General features: G+C 43.6%; 1 protein-coding gene across 4 annotated transcripts in view; it reads left to right on the forward strand.

Moving 5' to 3' along the window:
• The window catches only part of si:dkey-151g10.3 (serine/threonine-protein kinase WNK3), a 62050-nt gene that overhangs the window by 36840 nt on the left and 5128 nt on the right, over positions 1-20082 (forward strand). For 2 of the 4 annotated variants that reach the window (XM_036592085.1, XM_036592087.1), the window contains exons 5-22: positions 179-336; positions 532-620; positions 724-943; positions 2027-2372; positions 3293-3420; positions 3674-3895; positions 4991-8806; positions 9145-9185; positions 9881-10013; positions 10123-10239; positions 10438-10539; positions 10707-10755; positions 10956-11108; positions 11380-13349; positions 14344-14596; positions 16709-16794; positions 18447-18778; positions 19261-19490. In XM_036592085.1, coding sequence (XP_036447978.1) covers positions 179-336; positions 532-620; positions 724-943; positions 2027-2372; positions 3293-3420; positions 3674-3895; positions 4991-8806; positions 9145-9185; positions 9881-10013; positions 10123-10239; positions 10438-10539; positions 10707-10755; positions 10956-11108; positions 11380-13349; positions 14344-14596; positions 16709-16794; positions 18447-18778; positions 19261-19490 — 8445 coding nt within the window. The remainder of the gene's footprint in view (positions 1-178; positions 337-531; positions 621-723; positions 944-2026; positions 2373-3292; positions 3421-3673; positions 3896-4990; positions 8807-9144; positions 9186-9880; positions 10014-10122; positions 10240-10437; positions 10540-10706; positions 10756-10955; positions 11109-11379; positions 13350-14343; positions 14597-16708; positions 16795-18446; positions 18779-19260; positions 19491-20082) is intronic. The other 2 variants (XM_036592088.1, XM_036592089.1) reach the window with 2 other exon arrangements.

The raw sequence follows: 20082 nt of genomic DNA on the forward strand, positions 1-20082 counted from the left end.
AGAATTCTATCAATTTGGCAAAGCTGAGGGATATGATGCTGCGCTACAGAATATCACATGACACAATAAAATAACATATTAAATGCTACTTTTAGGCTGGAATGTCCCATAAAAATGTTACTACTGTTTTGTTACAGATAAAATGTAGCACTTGCTATGCTGCTATGTCGTTATCCAGGTACCCCAGAGTTCATGGCTCCAGAGATGTATGAGGAGCACTATGATGAGTCTGTGGATGTCTATGCCTTTGGCATGTGCATGCTCGAGATGGCTACTTCTGAGTACCCCTATTCTGAGTGCCAGAATGCTGCGCAGATCTACCGCAAAGTCACCAGTGTAAGAATCTTCTTTCTGTTCTGACTTTACTAGTCTATAGTTATGTGTTGTGGTTGCATCTTTTGTGAGCCCTGAGGTTTATTTAGGCCAGTTGTGTTCACGTGTGATGTTTAGTGGCCCAGCTGGATTTTACCTCCTACAGGTCAGTACAGGTAAAATAAAGTGAGACTACATGACCACTGCTTCTCTTCGCAGGGGATCAAGCCTGCCAGTTTCGACAAAGTAAATGACCCAGAAATTAAGGAAATCATCGAGGGCTGTATTCGGCAGAACAGAGGCGAACGGTAGGCTTGTTTCTACACTTTGTTAATATGTCTCACAGAAATGTTAAGCAAAGCTAGAGAGCCTGTCTCTCCTTTCATTCTTGTATCACTGTTATACCCTTAGGCTCTCCATTAAGGACCTCCTGAACCATGCCTTTTTTGGCGAGGACACAGGAGTGCGGGTGGAACTGGCCGAGGAGGACACGGGCTGCCAGGACTGCTTGGCTCTGCGCATCTGGGTAGAGGAGCCCAAGAAGCTGAAAGGCAAACACAAGGACAACGAAGCCATCGAGTTCAGCTATGATCTGGAGAATGATAGTGCCGAGGAGGTGGCTCTGGAGATGGTGAGGAGGGTTGGGAAGGGTAATTAAAAACAGAGAAGGAGTGAATGTCAGAGGCCTGGGAGACAGAGAGAGAGTGTGGTGTTAGGTAAACAGACAGAATTAATGATTGCATCCTATTTATCATCAAACCTTAATCTGACCTACATTCTCTACCTGCCGCCATTACTCTTTTTCTGACTGTATGCTGAGCTTTCGCTGTGATTTAGGCCACCCAGACAAATTTTCAGCATCGCCAGCCATTTTTGAGTCTCAAGCAACTAGGTCGGCATTAGTAGAAGGCACATTGTAGTCTGATCATCTGCAGACTGCTAAAAGGAGAAAGACCGGTCAGGAATCTCAGTGCCCTACAAATTCCAGTTGCTTTTTTTTGCTTTTTGTTATGCAAGCTATTCTCCACACTCATACAAGCTGTTCTGATGTGAGAGTTCTAGAACATTTGTGCTTTGACTTTATATCTGAATTGGATGATTTAGTATGGAGTGGTCCACAGCTGCACGTGTGATTTAAAGGTTCCATATCATAGAAAAACAGAATTCTCTCACTTTTTTTGAAATAAAAGGTTTGATGTAGTGTGTAAATATTCAGTTTTAGGACGTGCTATCCATCCGCAGTCCTTACCCTCCATATATGGTAACTAGTCTGTTTTGAATTTACTGTTTGTATGATGTCGCAGGAACAAACTCATTTACATACATCCACTGATTCAGCCTACAGCAGTTTAGCCCCATCCATTCGCACTGAAAGGTTTCAGCCTGAACTGCTTGCTGAGTGAGGCACAATACAGGACAGCCAATCAGAACAGAACTCATTTACATATATCAGCCTAAAAGGCAAAGCAACAGAAACAGCCTGTTTAATTCTAAGGGATAAAGAGAGGTTGAAAAACGGTCATGTAAAAACTAATTATGACAGTTTTTGGTACATAAAACTGCACGAACATTGTACAAGGACCTCAGGGGAAAAATAAAACACAAGAACAATGTAGGGTAAGGGTCCTTTAAGGTCAGTGGCTTTAGCTGATTTCCACCTCTTTTATTTCTCTTTCCTTTTTTCTTTCTCTCATTCTCTCTCTGTACCTTCCAGGTGAAGTCTGGGTTTTTCCATGAGAGTGATGCAAAGGTAGTGGGAAAGTCTATTAGAGACCGGGTGGCTCAGATTAAGAAGTCTCGTGAAAGACGGCAGCAGCAGAGTCTGGAGGAGCGCCGGGACTCCTCTGCCCTGGCTTCTGCCTCCTTCCCCTCAGTGCAACCCTCCTGTTCGTCCTCACTGGGTCCTGGGGCTGCCGCTGCTACAGCTGTTGCTGCTGTCGCTGCTGTCACTGCTGCTCCTGCAGGTGCAACTGGTGGGCAGGGCGAGGCAGAAGACCTGCCAGAGGTGGACCAACATGTGCGACAGCAGATCCATAGCAGCGCCACACTGGGCCCTACAGGTAACTCATATTCGCCAGTGTATATGAAAATTAACTGCCTTATGAGATCTTTGCTCTGTGTATTTTGTCGGTCGCCAGTGATCATCAGAATTTCTGAGGTAAGTGATAATCTTAGTTCCTGCACTGATTGTGCCTTTTCCATTGGATTTAGGTACACATAGCTTTTAGTGCCAGTTTCAGGTGCTAAAAATGATCGTAATTAATTAATCTTATGTACAAAACTGATATACAAATCTAAACATTATACTAATTTACTAATTTTTGAGCAGCTAGCGGCAGCCAGTTTGGCATGGAATTTTCGCTTCTTAAAACCAGGCGTAAATGTGCGGCCTCAAAAGTTTGTTGCTGTTAGACATCTTCAACACTGGCAGCAATCAAATCACCAAGACGTTGGCACAACCCTAGAACACATGCTGAAAGCAAAAAAAAAATAACACTGTTTCAACTCTCAGGACCAGTGCATACATGAAAAGGTGCAGTGCAAAATATGCCTTGATGCAGTTCCAATATGCATTGTATTTGTATTGCATGTTTTATTTATTTATTTAATAGTTGGTTAGTTAATTAATCAGTTACCCGGAGTACAGTTAAACCTCCCTAGAACGTTTTGGTGGAAAAGAACTTTCTTTAACTGTGCTATCTCTTTGTCACTGAACTTAGCTTCACTGTTTCAGTTTTAAGCCCTGTGCTTCAAAATTGCATGCAGTTATTAAGCGGTCAGGTGTGCAGTTTGCATGATCTCCTACAGCTTTATTAAATCAAACATTACATTTAGGCACATTATGAGCCTCTATTGTGGCTGCATCAAGATCCATTCTGCACTGTGTTTGCTCATGTATGTACATTTGGCCTGCACCGTGCAGAATGGGTGCATAAATAATGATTGCTAATAGTACAATTTATTCCTTTTATATTTTCAGAGGTGGAGGGCCTTTCTGCAGTCAGCGGAGAATCATTGGCAAGTGGGCAGAGCCAAGCCTATTCCCTAGCAGGAGATACAGGGATCCCTTATGCTCATGCTCAGTCAAGCTACCCTCCTGGAACCTCTGTACGTATTGCTTTACTGAGAGCCGCTATCACTTACTGCGTGCTTGACAGTCTTGCAGAGTGTTTAGTGTTTTTATGGGGTTGTTTTTTGTTGTTTTTTGTTTTTCTCATGAGTAATAACACAAGCACTCAGAAACCACCACTCTCGTGAAATTGGTCGGTTTTAAAATTTCATATTGACAACAAAAGCAAAAACACATTTGCTGAATAAAAGTTCACACTGGTGGATAAGCATTGTTTTCTTTACTTATCAGGTAGTGCAGAGTGCAGGGGTTGTGCCACATCCCCAGATGGTTCCTATTGGTCAAAGTGGAGGGGTTCCAAATGTGCCTATTGGCCAGAGTGGTGGGATATCTGGCATGTCCATTGGCCAAAGTGGTGGTGGGGCTCCTAACATTCCTGTGGCACAGACTTTCATTCAACCAGTCGCTCTGGCAACACAGGTTACAGCTGGTGTACCACAGCAGTATTCTCAGGTGAATGTCTCCCTCGTGTCCAGCCTCTCTTCCTGCTCTTTATTTTCCCTCTTTGGTAGAATTTCACTGGACACAGTCTTGTACATTAGACTTGTTAATGTGAGTATCAGGGAGACATAATTCAGAAGTGCAGGTACACCTACCTTCAAAAGGCAGCCCATAAAGGTTTTTATGATGTTAGTATGTGGTTATTATGTTTTATGTTAGTTTGCCCCTCATGGGATATATCGAGCCACCACTAAATGTCACATTATTTATGAATATCAAAAACAGTGTAGTCAGGCAGTCAGTAATGACAGTTTTTGAATGATGCATGTGGTGTTAAATTTCCACATTGCCCAGTTTACAACTAAAATGATTTTTCCTCTTTCATGTTGATGTGCATAAGCACCATTCCGATATGATTTTCATGAGCAGTCCAAGTATGCTACTTCTCTCATTTTTATAAGTCAGGTTTCATTAAGAGTCAACATCAGCTTCTGGTGCTGTAGGCTGTGTTACCACTAATCCTAATAGTATCCAATAATAATCATTACAATTCATGGACTGGCACATTTTCTTTTGTACTTCATTTAATTAAGTTATACAGAACCTGCAAAACTAGAACTATGTTGATCATAGTATTGTGCTTAATCTAACCGAACTTTTAACAGTAACAGCAGTCTTAAAAGAACACATCAGCCTTGTGCAGTGCAGGTCAGCATGGTGGTATGAAAACCATGAACGTTTTACCACTTGCATGTTATGAATCCATGATGCTTGCTGATCTATCTGTAAGTTCCTTTGTTAAGAGGTTGTTAAAAGAAATTGCAGATTGTCAGATGAAAATGTCTTACTAATTTAGTCTACTATTGTGACAAAACGAAGGCGTTCAAATAGCATTGGTATACCATTAGTTTGAAACATGTCGATGGGATGCACTGGACCTTAGATTGCACATTGTCCTGTTACCCTTGGATGATTAATTACCCATACTAATGCTAACTCTTGCGCTCTCTTTTTTCCTCAACCTTTTCTCTCCTACGATTCTTTCCATTTCACACTCATTCTCACTCCACCCTCTCCCCAATCATTGCTATATTTACACATCTACAGTCCCTTGCCCCGTATCCCACAGATGTGCCACAAATGCCGCTCCACCAGCCGGGAGAGGCAGTAACTCCCCATGCTTCGCTCATACAGTCACAGTCATACATAACCCCCATTTCACCCCAGGCACCCATTAATGTCCTGTCTGCTGGGGAACCCATAGGATCGTCACTGGGTAGCATGATACCACAAACTCAACAGCCTAATACTGCACCTGTGCAAAAGTCTGATATAGTGCCCCAACAAACCACAGTTCAACCACAGCAAATAGTGTTAGATCCACAGACTGCACTGTTACAGCAACAGCCACCACCATCACAGCAAGCAAATTTAAAACCACAACCACAGGTAGTCCTATTACAACAACAAATGGACCAACTTCAGCAGCAGGGCATTTTGATGCAACAGCCTCCTGCATCATCAGGATTACCACCACAGCAGATAGAGCAGCCACAGGTAGTTTTACAGGAGCAGCAGCTGCATTCAAGTGCAATTCAGCAGCCATATATCCCACAGCAGCAACAGCAGACTCTTGCTCACCCTCAGCAGATAGAGTCTCAGCAACAGGTATACACACAGCAACCTGGAGGAGTGCCCCAGCAACAGCAACCAGTAATTCAGCCACAGATCCAGCAACAGATATCAGTACAGCAACCCTCAATGGAACAGCAGCAGAAATCGCAGTTATTATTGCAACCACAACAGAATCAACAGGTATATGTGCCACGGCAGGCTGGACCACAAGAGAAGACCATGTTACAACAGCCAGCAGTGCTACAATCAACCTCTCAACCATTACAAATTGTAGAGCAACAACATGCAGCACTTGCTATACAACAGCAAATGGAACACCAAAAGCAGCAGCAACAGCAGATGGAGCAACAACAGATGCTTCTTCAACAACAGCAAAATGCTGTATTGCAACAGAAGATGGAACAGCAAACTCTACAGCAGCAGCAGATAGAGCAACAGCAAGCTATTTTACAACAGGTAGAGCAGAAACAGGCTTTATTGCAGCATCATTTAGAGCAACAGCAGGCTTTATTGCAACAGCAACAGTTAGAGCAGCATCAAGCTCTGTTACACCACCACCAACAGTTTGAACAGCAGCAAGCTTTGTTAACACAAAAACAACCACAATTAGAACAACAGCAAACACTATTACAGCAACAGCAGCTTGAGCAACAAGCTCTTGTTCAACAACAATTAGAACAACAACAGGCACTCCTGAAACAGCAGCAGATAGAGCAGCAACAGCAAGCTCTTTTGCAGCAGCAGCTAGAGCAACAACAAAAGCAAGCTCTTTTACAGCAGCAGCAACAACAAGCTCTACTCCAACAGCAGCAACAACAGTTAGAACAACAAGCTCTATTGCAGCAGCAGCAGTTGGAGCATCAGCAAGCTTTGCTACGCCAGCAACAACAGCAGCCTATACTGCAGCAAACTCCACAGTCTCAAATACAGCAACAGACTGAGCAACAAGCATTTCAGCCTCAGATTGATCAACAGCAGCAGGCGTTACTACAACAGCAGAGAGAACAGAAGTTGCAACAACAGGCACTACAACAACACCAACAACAACAGATGGAGTTACAGCAGCAGCAGGCTCTGTTTAAGCAACAGCAGGAACAGCAGCAGATACAGCAGCAAGCCTTGTTGTTAACACAACAGCAACAGCTGTTGGACCAACAAACCGCTCTTGGGAAACATCAAAGTGGACAACAGAAAGCTATCACTCTTGAGATTGTACAACAACAGCAGCAGCAGGCCCTACTCAAGCAGCAGCAAGAACAGCAGCAACTACAACAGCAGTCCTTGTTATTACAACAACAGCATCATCCACAGTTGGACCAACAAACAGCTCTTGGGCAACATCACAGTGGACAACAGATAGCTGTCGCTCTTGAGACGGCACAGCAGCAGCAGCAGGCACTACGCCAGCAGCAGGAACAGCAGCAGCAGGCTCTACTCAAGCAACAGCAGGAACAGCAGCAACTACAACAGCAAGTGTTGTTACTACAACAGCAGCAACAGCAGCAACAGTTGGACCAACAAGCAGCCCTTGGGCAGCATCACAGTGGGCAAAAACAAACAACAATACTTGAGACAGTTCAACAAATCAGTCAGATACCGCCATGTATGACTCAACAGATCACATCCCCACCCCATCAGACACATACAAGTCTTACTCAGCAGCAAATAGAGCAGCAGCAACAAGCATTTATTCAGCAACAAACTGTTCTCTCACAGCAGCAACATAGAACATCTGTTGTGGAGTCACAGGTTCCAGCTGTTGTTCAAGCAGCACCACAGATGGTTAGCTCTCAAATTCCAAGTCAAATGCAAAAGCCAGTGCACATTCAGCAACTTATGCCAGCCCCATCAACAGTTCATCATCAAGCACAAGTGCAACATCAGAGCCAAGGCGATCCTGCTCTGCAAATCCATGGTCAAATCCCAGTGCAGATCCAAAGTCACTCAGCACCACAGTCAGCAGTTCCAACTCTGGGGCAGGCTCAGCCCACCCAGTTTCAGATTCCTCAAGCAACACAACAAATTCAAGCCACAGTACAGACTCAAGCAGCGGTACAGTCACAAATACAGACCTATGCTGTCCCAGGTCAGACACAGGCTCAAATGGTCATACAGGGACAGAGTCTTCCAACTCAAGTTGTACCACCTCAAGCTGTAGCTCCTATCCTAGGTCAAGGCCCAGCAGCTCCAGCAGCTCAAGTACCATGCCAAATGCAGCCTCAAGTGCAGGCCCCTTCTACCTTGCTGCCAGCACAGTACACTCAAGCTCCACAGCTTGGTCAGCAGACCGTTCAGCCAGTTCAGATGGACCTTAGACATGCTACACAACAGCATCAGTTACCACCTCAGCAGTATCACCATATGGGGCTGTCTCCAGTATCAGTGGGAAGTACCATTGCTGCATCCTCGGCTACTGTGGTTCCCCCCACCCTGAGCACTACACAGCAGTATTTACAGCAGACAGGCCAGTCTCAAATTCAAGTCCAGGCACAGGCTCAGCCTGTCCTACAGGCACAGCAACAGCCAGTTAGCTTGACAGCGCAGACTGTCATGCAGCCCATTCCACATGTACAACCTCAGGTTCCTCAACATTATGAACAGCAGAAACAGCAAGTTCACCAAGTGCAGCAGCAACCAGCACAACCGCAGATTCAGGCCCAGCCAGTTTTATCATCTGTACAGCAGCCTCTTTCATCACAGCAATCCTCAGTGGCACTAGATCAACCGCAATCTCAGCTAGCATCTGTCTTGCACCCTGTAGTTCCTTCACAAGTCCCACCGAGTCAGGTTCCTCAGACACAAGTTCGAACAGCCCCACTTTACAGTCAGGTTGTAGCAGGTCCACCACCTTCCCCACAACACCAGCCACAAACAGTAGTCCCTGCCCACACTCACACCCAGACGAGCACTCAGGCACAAACACATATCCACACACAGACACATATTCAAACACAGGCGCACTCACACACACAGACACACACTGAGACCCCAGCCACATTTGCACAGCCACCTTACCCGCAGGCTGCATTTCAGCCCCCACAGATACCCTCCAGTCCATCCCATACCCCCTTCCACACATCTACCACCCTGACAAGCCTTCAGCCTGCTCCCCCAGCTTCAGAACTCCCTGCCCCAGCTCAGATACAGCAAAGCCAGGCTGGTCTAACTAATATAGTTCCTACCTCCCCTCCTCCTGTCCATGCTTCACAGCCCCTTGGTTCTAATGGCCCTGCCCTCCCCCCGACTTCACTGGCAGACTGTGACTCTGCACTGCTGGGCATTGCGCAGGTACAAAAGCACATCCCTGTTAATGTAAGCACTGTATTTTATGACTGCACTGCAGGATATCCTGTGTTATTTTGAGGGCACAGTGGTATAATGATAACCATCCTGTAATTTAGTTTAATTTCTGTTGCTTTACATGCTTTTAATCTTTTAATTTAAGCTAAATATTTAACACCCACAAATCTTACCTATACTTACAATCAAGCTTGCTATTTCTAAATTGTTTCGACTTTTTCAGACTGTTTGACAGTTATTTTTCTCATGTTCATTTAAAATTGATTCTGTTGGTATTTGGTGTTTTTTATATACATGTTTGTTTGTCTTTTCATCTAAACGAACAGGAGAGCCCAAACCAGTCCGCCAACCGACATTCTTCATCAGGGTATGGTTCAGACACTTACTCATGACAGTGTGGGCTGAATCTGCTAAATGTTTTCTGTGGCACTCTTGCATGCACAACAGTGCCCACAGCTTATTTATCAACGTGTGTGCAGAAGCCTTTTGGCACGTGCACACAAGGTCACCACTAGGCTACAAATTTTAGCGCACCTGATTTTAAAATTGCATAATTTTTTTACTGCCATGGAGAAGGAGGCCCAGTTACTTTGACAGTGGACGCAGAACTGAAGGCGTGTGGGAAGACAAGGAGAGTGATAATAAAAACAGTATATTGCATCAGAGAATTACTCTTGTTCAGATTTGTTATTAAAAGCAGACTTCTCTTTTTGTATCTTCTCTTTAAAAAGAGCTTCTTTTAGAAATTCTACAAAGTACATACATTTTCTTCCAAACTGTGTTTTACCAGCTAAGAGACACTTCCTCCTTCACAACCTTTAGTTATACTAGAGGGAATTTCTTCTTCCTTGTCGGATTTCCATTTTTTACAGTCAGTCAAAATGTGGGTCTTTATGTTAGCGCCTCAGCAATTCTGATCAGCCAGTTTGTGGTTTATGTCATTTAAGCGTGTGCTAAAGGTTTTACATGCTCCATAGTAAATACAACCTTCTATGTCATCTCTAATATCAGGTCAGTGCCCTGATTTGCTTTTCTGATTAACTTGTAAACTTTTCCTATCAGCCCTGCCCCAGTCAATGGAGAGGAATCTCAGTTACTGTTGGTCAATGGGAAACTGGAGAGAGTGAAGTCTCAAAGGAGATCTTCCTACCAGCGGCCTGAGAGAACCACTCACTTTCAACTAAGCATGCTTCAGGTCAGCATCTCCATAATAAGAATATTATGTTGCAGTACATTCAGCCAGCAATCACAGCTGGGCAATGTTTACCGAAAAGTGAACAAGACAATGTTTATGCATTTTGTAGGTATCAAACACTGGAGACAACATGGTGGAGTGCCAGCTCGAAACTCATAGTAACAAGATGGTCACTTTCAAGTTTGATATTGAGGGAGATGCACCTGAGGACATAGCAGATTACATGGTAAGAAATTAAGCAGCTTATTTGTGAATGAAAATTGAAAATTGAACATTGAAAATTGAAAATTAAACACTGTAAATGCTTTGTTAATATTTTTGTCCTCCATTGTTTTCTTATTTTTATTTAAATGTTTTGCTGTACTTTTTGACTTGGCTTTGACTTGCTGTGTTGATGAAGGTTTATATACGTTTTCTTGCCTAGGTTGAGGAGGACTTTGTCCTTGATTCAGAGAAAGAGAAATTTGTAGGGGATCTGAGGGCTATAGTGAAGAAAGCCCAGGAGATTCTTAGCACTCAGTCACAGGTTTGGCTTCTACTGCTTTGTGGAAACATAGGTGGTCCAGATGTAGAATAATTTATTATGTTTTCACTTTGTGATTTTCTCTCAGTATTTCTCATTTGTTTTCAGTTAGTCTTTTAGATTTCCATGTTGTTTCTCATCTCATTCTCATGTTGTTGTCTCTCTCTCAGACTGGATCTATGGAGCAGTTACATGTGAGCACGCCATCAAGTTCAACTAGTGAGTGTTTTGATTGGTCTTGCTTAGTTATTCTTAGTTGTTAATGCTTTGTTTGCTCAGTGTAATGATTCCTCATAACTGTATTTGACTAATTATTGAAGTCTTTGCCCCTTGGCATCAGATTCTAATAAAGAATTTTACTAGATTGACAACATTGATAAATAATTTTAATTCCTCCCCTTTGTCACTTCATCCATCAGTGGACTCTGCCCCTCAGTCTTCTCCAGTGGGTCGCTGGAGATTCTTTATCAACCAGACTATTCGTCATCGTGACTCTCATTCCAACCAAGGAGCCTCCACTCCACCTCCAGGAGGGGAGAGCCAGGGCCCTCACACCACAGAAACTGAGAGAGGTATTCAGTACCAACACTGTGCACTTCAAAAGGCTTCAAATTGCTTTAGGAGGCCTGGAATTGGACTGATATGTGCAATTTCAAATTTAGCACAGTAGATTTATACTTTGCCACCAATATTTTGTAAGAATGGTTGTGTAACTTTTATTGGTTTGTTTAAAATGGTTAATTCATGATTTGTGGCTATTAAAGAATGTCTATAGTTAAGTATAGTTGAATAGTTCATGATATATCTGTATTGAGACTGACCTTTTCTCCATGCTTGCTGTAGCTTCAGACCATGAGGGTTCACAGCACTCAGACATCCTTTCTGGACTCGCGTCTCCCCCGTGTTCCTCACTTTCGGCGCCTTCGCCCCCTAGCTCCATTGTGTCTGTCCCAGCCTCAGCTGCTGTTTCCTCAGTTCCTGATGTCACTTCCTTGGACTGTGCCCCATTAACTCTCCTCATGTTCCCAGGCTCAGCAGCTCCTGCAACCCCTGCAGACATAGCAGCTACCCCCCAGCCAGCTGCTGGAAAGGTGTCTGCATCCACCATTCAAGCCCCAGTTCCCAATTTGGCCTCTGTCCTTCCTGTTACCCCATTCCCTGCCCCTGAAACTGTCCCTGCTCCTGCTGCCAGCATGGCCTCAACAGCCAGCTTTGGACCTGGAGATACTGTTGCCATAGTGCACAGATTGCCTGAGAGTCAGCAGGCTCTTTCTGGCACTTCTGCTCAGAGCACCCCATCAGCTTCTGTGGTAAATCGTGGTGACCATGTACAGCAGCAACAGCAGCAGCAATTACCCCAAGCTGCATTACCAACAGCACAGAAGGCCGAGATACTCCAGCAAGTTCTCCCACCTCAACAACTCAAAGAGACTCAGCCAATACAGCCTGCAGTGGCAAGTATCGATCAAGCTCAAATGCAACAGAAGCAGCTTCTGCTACAGCAGCAGCAACAGTTGCATCAGACAGTGCAACAAACAATGCAGCAGTCAGTGCATCAGCTAGCCCAACAAGCACAACTTCCGCCTAGCCACACAGAAATGCACACCTTGCCACAGCCTAAGCTGATAGAGACTGTGCCCCAGCCTCTAACCCAAAGCGGTCTTGTCAAAGCCCCTGAACAGAACATACAGTATGTGGCCTTTCAAACTCAGCATCCAGTATCTCACTTGCCCCCCACACAGCAGTTAGTACTACAGCAAATACCACAACAGCAGGGGCAGCCCGAACCTCCACCACAACCACCAGGTCAGCAGACTGTTCACTTACAGTCTCACATTCCTCAACAGCAAGCCAGCCTGGAGCAGATGCAGCCACAGGCAGTAGTGCAGCAGCAGGCAGTCCCCGTGCAGCAATATGTGCAACAGGAAAAAGTACAGCCTCCCACTGTGCTGGCTGTGCAGGCGCAACAAGCTTTTCAAACACAAGATCCCTTACAACACAGAGCACAGGTTCAGTCTGTGGTTCCACAGCAGGAACCTGCTGAGCAAATGCACCCCCAACCTATGGTACAGCAAGTGCCACAGGAGACGCTACGCTCTCAGCCCACAGCACCGCCTGTACAGAAGCAGCCATCTTTACAGCAGTCCGAATCAGAGCATTCCACTGGCGAGGCCAGCATTACAGAGGATAGCCAGTCTGCTCCTCTGCAGCCTTCATCTGATGTTTCGCTGCCCCCTCTGCCACTGTTGGAGACATCCCTGCCAACCTTAGCACACGTGCTCACACCCTCCCCTGCTCAGCCTTCATCGGTAGCTGAATCAGACAGTGAGGGCCCCCCAAAAATTGAGTTTGTAGACAACCGCATAAAAACACTGGACGAGAAGCTGAGAACTCTGCTGTACCAGGAGTACAGTGGCAGCGGATCCACGTCAGCAGGCTCTGCTTCTGCTTCTACACACGCCCCTGCCTCTGCCTCGGCCACAGCTTCTGTCTCCGCCGGGGGTGACGAGTCATCGGAGTCCCATTCGCTGCCTCCATCCGCCTTCCCACCTCCTCCAGCCTCCTCCTCAGACACCTCTCCACACTCCTCCTCCTGTACAACCTCCTCCACCACCTCCCGCTCCTCTTCCACTTCTCCAGACGGAGAAAAGGAGAGAATGGAAAAAGAGGACGTGACCCAGTCCACCCCAGCCCTCTCCACTGCTGTGGAGCGTCAGCCCTCCTCCTCATCCTCCCCTCCCTGCTCCCTCCTGTCCCACCCACAGGAGCCTGCGCCTGGACCTACGCCTCCACCTGGTGAACCCACAGTCCTTGTAAGTTGGTTCTGCAAAACAACCTGGGTTGGTGTTGGTGGTAAACTGAATATCTTTCACTGACATTGAACATCTATGGCTGTAACAATTAGTCAACAAAGTCAGTAAGGAAAAGTGCTGATGAGGTTTTTATTGTTAGTGGACACTATAGCGTTCTGTAATGTTTATACGATACACGTTTATTCTAATAGACTGCATGACACTACAGGATGTGTTGGCAGTATGGCTTCTGTTTTTTGTTGCATCATAAAGGAAGTCTGATTAATATGAAAATTTTGTAATTTTGATTACCAATCATATTGACCAGAACAATTTAATATGGTCAACAATTAAACTGGCTCTAATAGTTTTAGCTAGATAGCACTGTAGTAAAGGATGACAGCTACAGCTTCCTAGTGTTCTTAGTGTTTTGGGTAGAGGGGGTTTGGATCCTGTTAATAAGCTCTTATTTTTTATGTCTCAGCTGTTCTTCTACTTTGTAGAAAGTTTTTGCTATGTTAACATATTATCGTCATGCTAAATATTAGGTTTTAATAGATTTGACATGTTTTTATTATTCTGACCATGATGATTTATGTTCAAGTTTACCAGGTCAGCCTTTGTAGCTGTAATTAAAGTGAGCATGTGGTGACTGTCGGCTTAACAGTTTCTATAAAGTGAAGGATTTCTTCAGTGTGGGTGATTTTTGCCAGTACTTATAAATCTGCAGGACCTGATGTCCACTGATATTACTGGCTGGCCAATATAATGGTTACGTCGTACATTCTCTTGGTTAGTCAAATATTCAAATTTTAGTTGATAGATTAATTGGTTACAGAAATAATTTCACATTAATTTTTGCTAATGGTTTGATAACATGCAGAAATTGAATCACTGTACAACTCTATTCCTATACTAACCTGTTGATTCTGTATATGGATGTGCTCCCCATCACTGTACTTCTGACACATCTCCACATCTCCCTCTCCTACTCCTTGCCCTGTGTGGTATCCAGGCTGCCCCTTCCCTTTCTGAAAGCAGTTCCCCTGGAGACGTCCTGTGGCCTCCCCCCTCACAGCAGCCCATCCCCCTGCGGCCTGGACAACAGCAGCAGCATAATGCAGGAGGTGGATATTTTGGCCTAAACCTGACATGTCCTAGTATCAGAAATCCTGTTAGCAAGAAATCCTGGACTCGCAAATTCAAAAGCTGGGCATGCAAACTGCGCCACTCCGCCAGCTTGTTCAAGAAGCCCAGAGTCCAGCAAGGTAGCGTCTGCACAGAGCGCGAGCGAGAGCGAGTGAGGGGTGTGGGTGGGCTAGGACGTTAAATGAATGTGTAGATTACAAGTAATATAGCACATGTAGCTGACCCTTACCTTTCTAGATAGGGATTGTAATGTTAGTAATTAATTATCAATTATTAATCCTAATAGTTGTTTTCATAGGGACGTGATTGTTGTTGTCTCAGTCCGTACTGATACCACTACATTATTTTATAGTGATACATTTGACGTTTTAGCATTGCTTGTTTTTAAGTTGCTGTACATGGACTTTATGTTGTAGCTTCTTTTCATTTGTTTGCATGGGTTACCCAGGGGTAAGAACAGTGGAGAGTAGAGACAGGAGAGGGGAGCGTGATGGAACGTATGTGAGCATCCAGTCATTTTGCAGTGCAGTAAAGCCAAGCTCAGCCCAACCCATCCACCCCTCACCTGCCTGCACAGTCAGGCTTCCCATCCAACTGGGTTCGTGCCGCCCTGTTTCTAAGCACAGTTGCTGAATAGGACACCAGCACACTGGTCAAACTGTGTGGGCCAGACGTTGTAAAGTTTGCACCTGCGATTTATTTTAAGCTTGCTTTAAATTAAATCCCAAGAAAATTAATCAATAAATATAAAACTTTTTAATGTCATCATTAACACCTGGAAAAACAGAGCAGGTGCAAACTCTTTGCAAGAGAGACAAACCAGTCTGGCCCAATAGGTGAGCACTTTATAAATTTTATTTGGCTTCATTTATGTATGAATTTTGAATATATGAATGATTTTTGCTATTTGGCCTCAGCACTATTTGGTCTGCATAGTAGTATTTTTTGTGTCTGATCTGCTTAACGCTAAAGCTCGTAGTAAACCTAGTCCCAGAGTAAGACTCCAAGGATGTAGATTATAAGATTGCTGCTTGATTAGTAAATTATATTACGCTCCATACATAGAGGCTAACAGGCCTGTAGGTTATCCAGGTAATACCACAGAGATTTTAGATTTTACCTTACAGAATGTTGTTTTATATTGGTAAGACCATTTCCTCAAATTTCATGCTTTGCAAAATGCTTTCAGTCCTCATTCTATCAATAACAGTTCTTTAGTACATTATCAGAACTTTAGATGATATCCTGTTCTTTGCTGCCTGGGTAGGCTTTTGGAAAATTTCTCTTTCTTTTTTTATGTTCCTGCATATGTAAATATAATGTAGGGTCACCATTAAGCAGTAGAGCTACATGTTTATCTGTTGTTCCATATAGATGAACATATATATCTCTCCATCCTGTATATGTTCGAAATGTATATGTGTGTATATGTGGTACTGTATCATTTACAGTGTATCTGATAAAAGTACAAGTACTTATCAGTTGAGCCTAAACCAGAATGATCCAGTGTATCCATATACACACGGTAAACACACTATAGATCTGTAATGTTCATAGACATCACACACCACATCCAGTGCCACCATCAGTGGTATTTACGGCTGATATTAGCACCTGGTGTATGATGCATGAATGCGAGTGTGTGTGTGGGGCTGAGAGGGGGTGGGAAGGGGTTGCACATTTTTTTTGACATTCATAACTTGTACTGTTTAACCTGCATCTCATACACTGGTTTTGCCACTGATTTTTACATTCAGGCAGTTTCCCCACTCCCATTTCCCACTGCACCATGCATCTTTTCAGCATGACACTGTATAAGGTCAATGATCTTATTAATGCATACACAAATTGCCATACAGTCATTTTCACTGGCTTTGACTTGGACCACTGTTGGAGCATAGGTTTTACACTGTGTTTTGTCATGCTTACACTGAGCAGTGTAATCTCATAGACACTTGCATGGTAGTTTGTAAATCACAGAACTCATGCTGAAAGAATGTGTTGCAATTCAGTGATTATTAATACAGTATTACTGTGTTTGTTGCGTCTGTCTTGTCTGTGGGATTTTACATATATCCCTTTGTTCTGGTCCATTGTTTTATGTTTGTGTGTTTCTTTGTTTACATGCTGGATTTGTATACATGTGTCTTGTTCACTTGTTTTTCTGTGTCATCTGATTTTGTGTTGGCCTTGTCCTCGTGCCTCCGTGTTCTCTTTCTTCTTTTGGACAGATGGAAACTCCAGCAGTCAGGGACTGAGAGAGGAGAAAGAGATGCCCTCAAATATCCAGCCTTGCACACGCAGAGGACGTTTCCAGGTGCTACATTTCTGTGCTTAGTCTGTTAGGCTTAAGGATCATTCTACCAAATTGGCTTTAAGTCAGCTGAAAAAACATGTTGCACTTTAACTGACTTGGACTTCAGACTGAAATCATTTTGCTTTGAGTGACCCTGTACCTTAAGTAGTTTTTTTTTTTTTAAATGATTGAACATTCCATTTTATCACCAACAAAACAATAACACGACTGAAAACTTTACCAAATGTTTCAGTAGAGACAATTGTAGCTAATTTTAAGCAGAACTCAAAAATGCTAGCCAGTACATGACTAGCAGACACAGCTTTGAACACATAAAATTATGATATGAAAAAGTTTGCTTAATTGAAGAAAATGTGTGTTTTGGGAGTGACAGTTTAGGTTTCACACTGATTTTCAAACTTTGAGACACATTTACTTTAAAACAATGAGATCTAACTGCTCACCATGTGGCCGCGAGGGACAGGGACACAGTCTTACTTCCTGCTCTGAAATGCAGCTGGCTAAAATAAGGATCCATCTATGCACAAAGACTCTTTGTGTTTTATTGTGTATTATTTTCACAAGTTAAATTTAGGGATTAGGTTTTAAGGCAGCCACCTCCCAGTAGAAAATACTATAAATGATGATTCTCTATATATTTAACTTAAGTAGATCCTAAAATAATCCTTATAAATATCTGAGGTCTGAATACTTAAATGTTTTTTTTAAATAGGTTTTGTTTGTATTTACTGTGGGACTACAGTTGAAACAAATGGTAGAATGGTCCTTAAGTGTGGATTGCAATAGTCTCATACATTCAGACTTAAGATCTATGTTGTTAATTTGACATCTTATCCATGGTTACCACAGATCCTTAGAAAGGATATATTTAAAAATTTAAGGTCATTAAAAATCTAAAAATATATTACTTTTTACTGTTAGAGGTGTCAAATTTAGGAATGTTCAATCCCAGCATATTTTAATGGATAGGTATCATTCCAATCTGTTCTTTTTGCGCTCTGTTTACCCCTCTGTTGTAGAAGTGGCATAAATTGACATTATCCCCAACTTGCAGCAGTGAGGTCGGTTTTCAGCATACAAATACTAACAATGAGCTGATTTTACAGTCGTATTATTTGGCAGAGTAACATAATCTTAGCTAAATTTTGCTGCAGTATTATCTATGACAACACAAATAGCAAATTAGACTTGGTATCAGCTGATACTCAACCTAAAGGACTTGGATCAGATTGTGGGGTAAATAAAACGAATTGGTACATCTGTAAATAAATTGTAAGATGCCTAAAGACCAAGTCAAAAAGAGTCATTGGGCCGATTTCCCAGACCCAGATTAAGTCTAGGCCTAGACTAAAAATAATTTTTTAACACTAAAATTTAGTCCAGGATGAGGCTTAATCCATATCTGGGAGACCGGCACGTCATGTGTATTAAACTAATGCAGAACAGTCCACCAACTAAAAACATCCTGTGTTCAAAACTGACGACTGATGAAGAGTTAGAGGACAGCAAATCCGATCAGTTCATGTGTGCTGGGATAGAGCAAAAATGGAGAATGTCTGGTAGGCTCCGAGGTCTGGATTGAGAATTACTGGTGGAATATAAGATAGAGTTTGTATAGAGAACAGTGAAGTATACTTGTCCTTTTTCTCCAGGTGACCCCAGTGGTCCAGCCTACAGACCCACCTACCCTACCAGAAGCAGTTCCAGTCGAGGGAAGTGTCCACAGGACAGTGGGGCGCTTCTCAGTCACACAGGCTGAGCAGAGAGAGGATCGGTTCACGGACAGCTCCCCTGTCTCACCAGACCTGGAGAGGGAGAGAAAGAGAACAAAAGGGAAGGAAGGAGAGAAGGAGGAGAGGAGGACCCCAGTGCCTGGCCACCACCCTCCACGCAGCCACACACACTCTCCATTGGGCAGCAGCGATGATGAGAGTGAGGTGGAGGATGAGGACCTGAGGCGGGAGTTGCATAAGCTGAGAGAGAAGTGAGAAAACACAGGGGTCTCACTTACCTACGTTTTCTTTGTCTAAGAACCTAGATTCAAGCAGGATATTTACATGAGTTATAAGTAGTCTCGTTTAGGTGCACACCAGTATAGTCTTGACTTAACTACGACTTGAATTGTCTCCCATGACACTTTCAAGTTTACAAAGCTATGAGTTTCCCTTCTTTTTTAAAAACAGAAGCCGAGAAGTTTAATGTTCAATAATCAATTATAATACATATCAAACTATTGATGTGCATAAAAACAGTTTGTGTTGGATGAAATATTAGTTCTGTATCTGTTATTGTCAGAGTATAACACAGTTTTTCCCTCCCTTTCCTTCACTGACTCCACTCACAATGTTGATTTGTGTTGTTTTTGTGCCCCTATACTTCCATTTCTATATTACCACCTACTTTCCGTCATATACATCATTTCATCTCTGTTCTCTCTCCTTCCCTGGCTTCCCTATTCTTTCACAGACACATCAAAGAGGTTGTGTCCTTGCAGGCGCAACAGAACAGAGAACTGCAGGAGCTCTATAAGCAGCTGCGTAGCCTCAAAGACCAGCGGCAGCCCTTGCCACTGTCCCGGACCCCTCCACTCCCCACTGCACCACTGGCTATCTCTCCACGCAGACCCCGCCCTGCCAAAACCAAGCTCCGCCTGCGCCCCCATTCTCACATGGACAACAATGGCGTCACACACCAAGGTGCTGACAATGCTCTACTCCTAATTTCTTCATTTTCTTTATATCAGTTATCACTTTTTTGGTGACCCACTGCCCTGCACAGTTTCAGCCATTCCCTCTTGACACTCTTGCTCCAGCTCATCAACCTTGAGTGGGCCAGATGTGTGGGGCAGGGAGTAGTTGAAACTATGCAGGGCAGTGGGTCACCAAGAGAGTGATAAAGAAACGCTAATTCAGAACGGTCTATGCAAAAAAGCACATATTTAACCTAATTCAGGGTATGGCAATTTGCGACTGCCCTGTTGCAGCTCCACAGCAGAATTCGATTTTTAGGTAACGTAGAATGATCAGCAAAGCTTTATTTTACTGCAAAGGAGGATTATTTTAGCACAGTTTTAACAATAAATGTCTTGAAACGCTGTTAATATATAACTGCGAATTCACCAACCTTTAGTCCTGAGCGTTGACACGCAGACTGCGGGTTACTACAGAAATGCAGACAGCAGTCTCGCCTAGCTAGCAGCTAACAAAATGCAAAGAGAAAGATTTAAGACGAACATCGATACAGTTTCCTGATACGTTTAATCTGCATCGAGATACTGTCAAACACTAA

This window comes from Colossoma macropomum, unplaced genomic scaffold, assembly GCF_904425465.1.
Source record: "Colossoma macropomum unplaced genomic scaffold, Colossoma_macropomum, whole genome shotgun sequence".
NCBI classification, from domain to species: Eukaryota; Metazoa; Chordata; class Actinopteri; order Characiformes; family Serrasalmidae; genus Colossoma; species Colossoma macropomum.